Source organism: Priapulus caudatus, unplaced genomic scaffold (assembly GCF_000485595.1).
Source record: "Priapulus caudatus unplaced genomic scaffold, Priapulus_caudatus-5.0.1 Scaffold683, whole genome shotgun sequence".
NCBI classification, from domain to species: domain Eukaryota; kingdom Metazoa; phylum Priapulida; class Priapulimorpha; order Priapulimorphida; family Priapulidae; genus Priapulus; species Priapulus caudatus.
The window spans coordinates 56,962-57,960 of NW_014577744.1; the positions used below are offsets into that span (position 1 = coordinate 56,962).

The 999-nt window shown below is 46.9% G+C and overlaps 1 protein-coding gene across 1 annotated transcript in view; it reads left to right on the forward strand.

Annotated features, from left to right (window-relative positions):
- The window catches only part of LOC106812761 (2-acylglycerol O-acyltransferase 1-like), a 17,365-nt gene extending 16,452 nt beyond the window's left edge, over positions 1–913 (forward strand). Inside the window, exon 6 of the mRNA XM_014816732.1 lies at positions 373–913. Within this exon, the coding sequence (XP_014672218.1) occupies positions 373–527 (155 nt within the window). The 3' untranslated portion in view covers positions 528–913. The remainder of the gene's footprint in view (positions 1–372) is intronic.
- Positions 914–999: the final 86 nt, after the last annotated feature.

Genomic DNA, 999 nt, shown 5'->3' on the forward strand with positions numbered 1-999 from the left:
CAATGCCTACATATAAGTTATTTGATGTGTTTTAAAATCTGTGGCTTAATAACTATTAAACTAATAACTATAATTTAATAATAACTATTAAATTAGTATAATTATTAATGTTGCGCGGGAAATGATCGAGTTTATTCGGTGAGTCAGCGGGGAAGGCCTTCCTGGATGTTTCTCTTCCGGTCCGGTGTCAAAATGACGTTGATCATGACAGCAATGGGGACGATGACCATAACGGGATGGACGACGACGACGACGATGGCAACGACGACGACGACCATGATAACGATGATGATTAAGATGATGAGGATGAGGATCTCAATAACAATGATGGCTACGAAGATGAAGCCAACTGACCCGTACCTTTTGTTTCAGTCGGTAAACCCATCGATCTGGAGAAAGTCGAGGAGCCAGATAACGAACTAGTGGACAAAACACACGACATCTACACGCGCGCCCTCTGCCGGCTCTTCGACGACCACAAGGCCGAGTTCGGCATTCCCGAAGAAACGACGCTGACGATCGTGTGACCTCGCCGTGACCCTGACGTCAGCGATCACGCAACCATCACGTGGGGTAGTAGCTTGTAGATGGATGTCTGTTCGCTGCGGCAGCGTGTGGGGGTGGTGGTCACGCATGGACCCGTTCTTTCTCTCTTCTACACGGCGCATACTTGACGAGTTGTCTGAAACGACGACGACGATGACGACCACTGTGACGACGATGACGATAAAGAATATGATAACGAAGGCGATGATGGTGATGATGATGGTGGTGATGATGATGGTGGTGATGATGATGATGATGATGATGATGATGATGGTAGTGGCGGTGGTAATGATTATGATAGTGGTGATAAAGAATATGATTATAAAGGCGATGATGATGCTGACGATGACGATGACGACGATGATGATGCTGACGATGACGATGACGACGATGATGATGCTGACGATGACGATGACGACGATGATGGTGCTGACGATGACGATGACGACGATG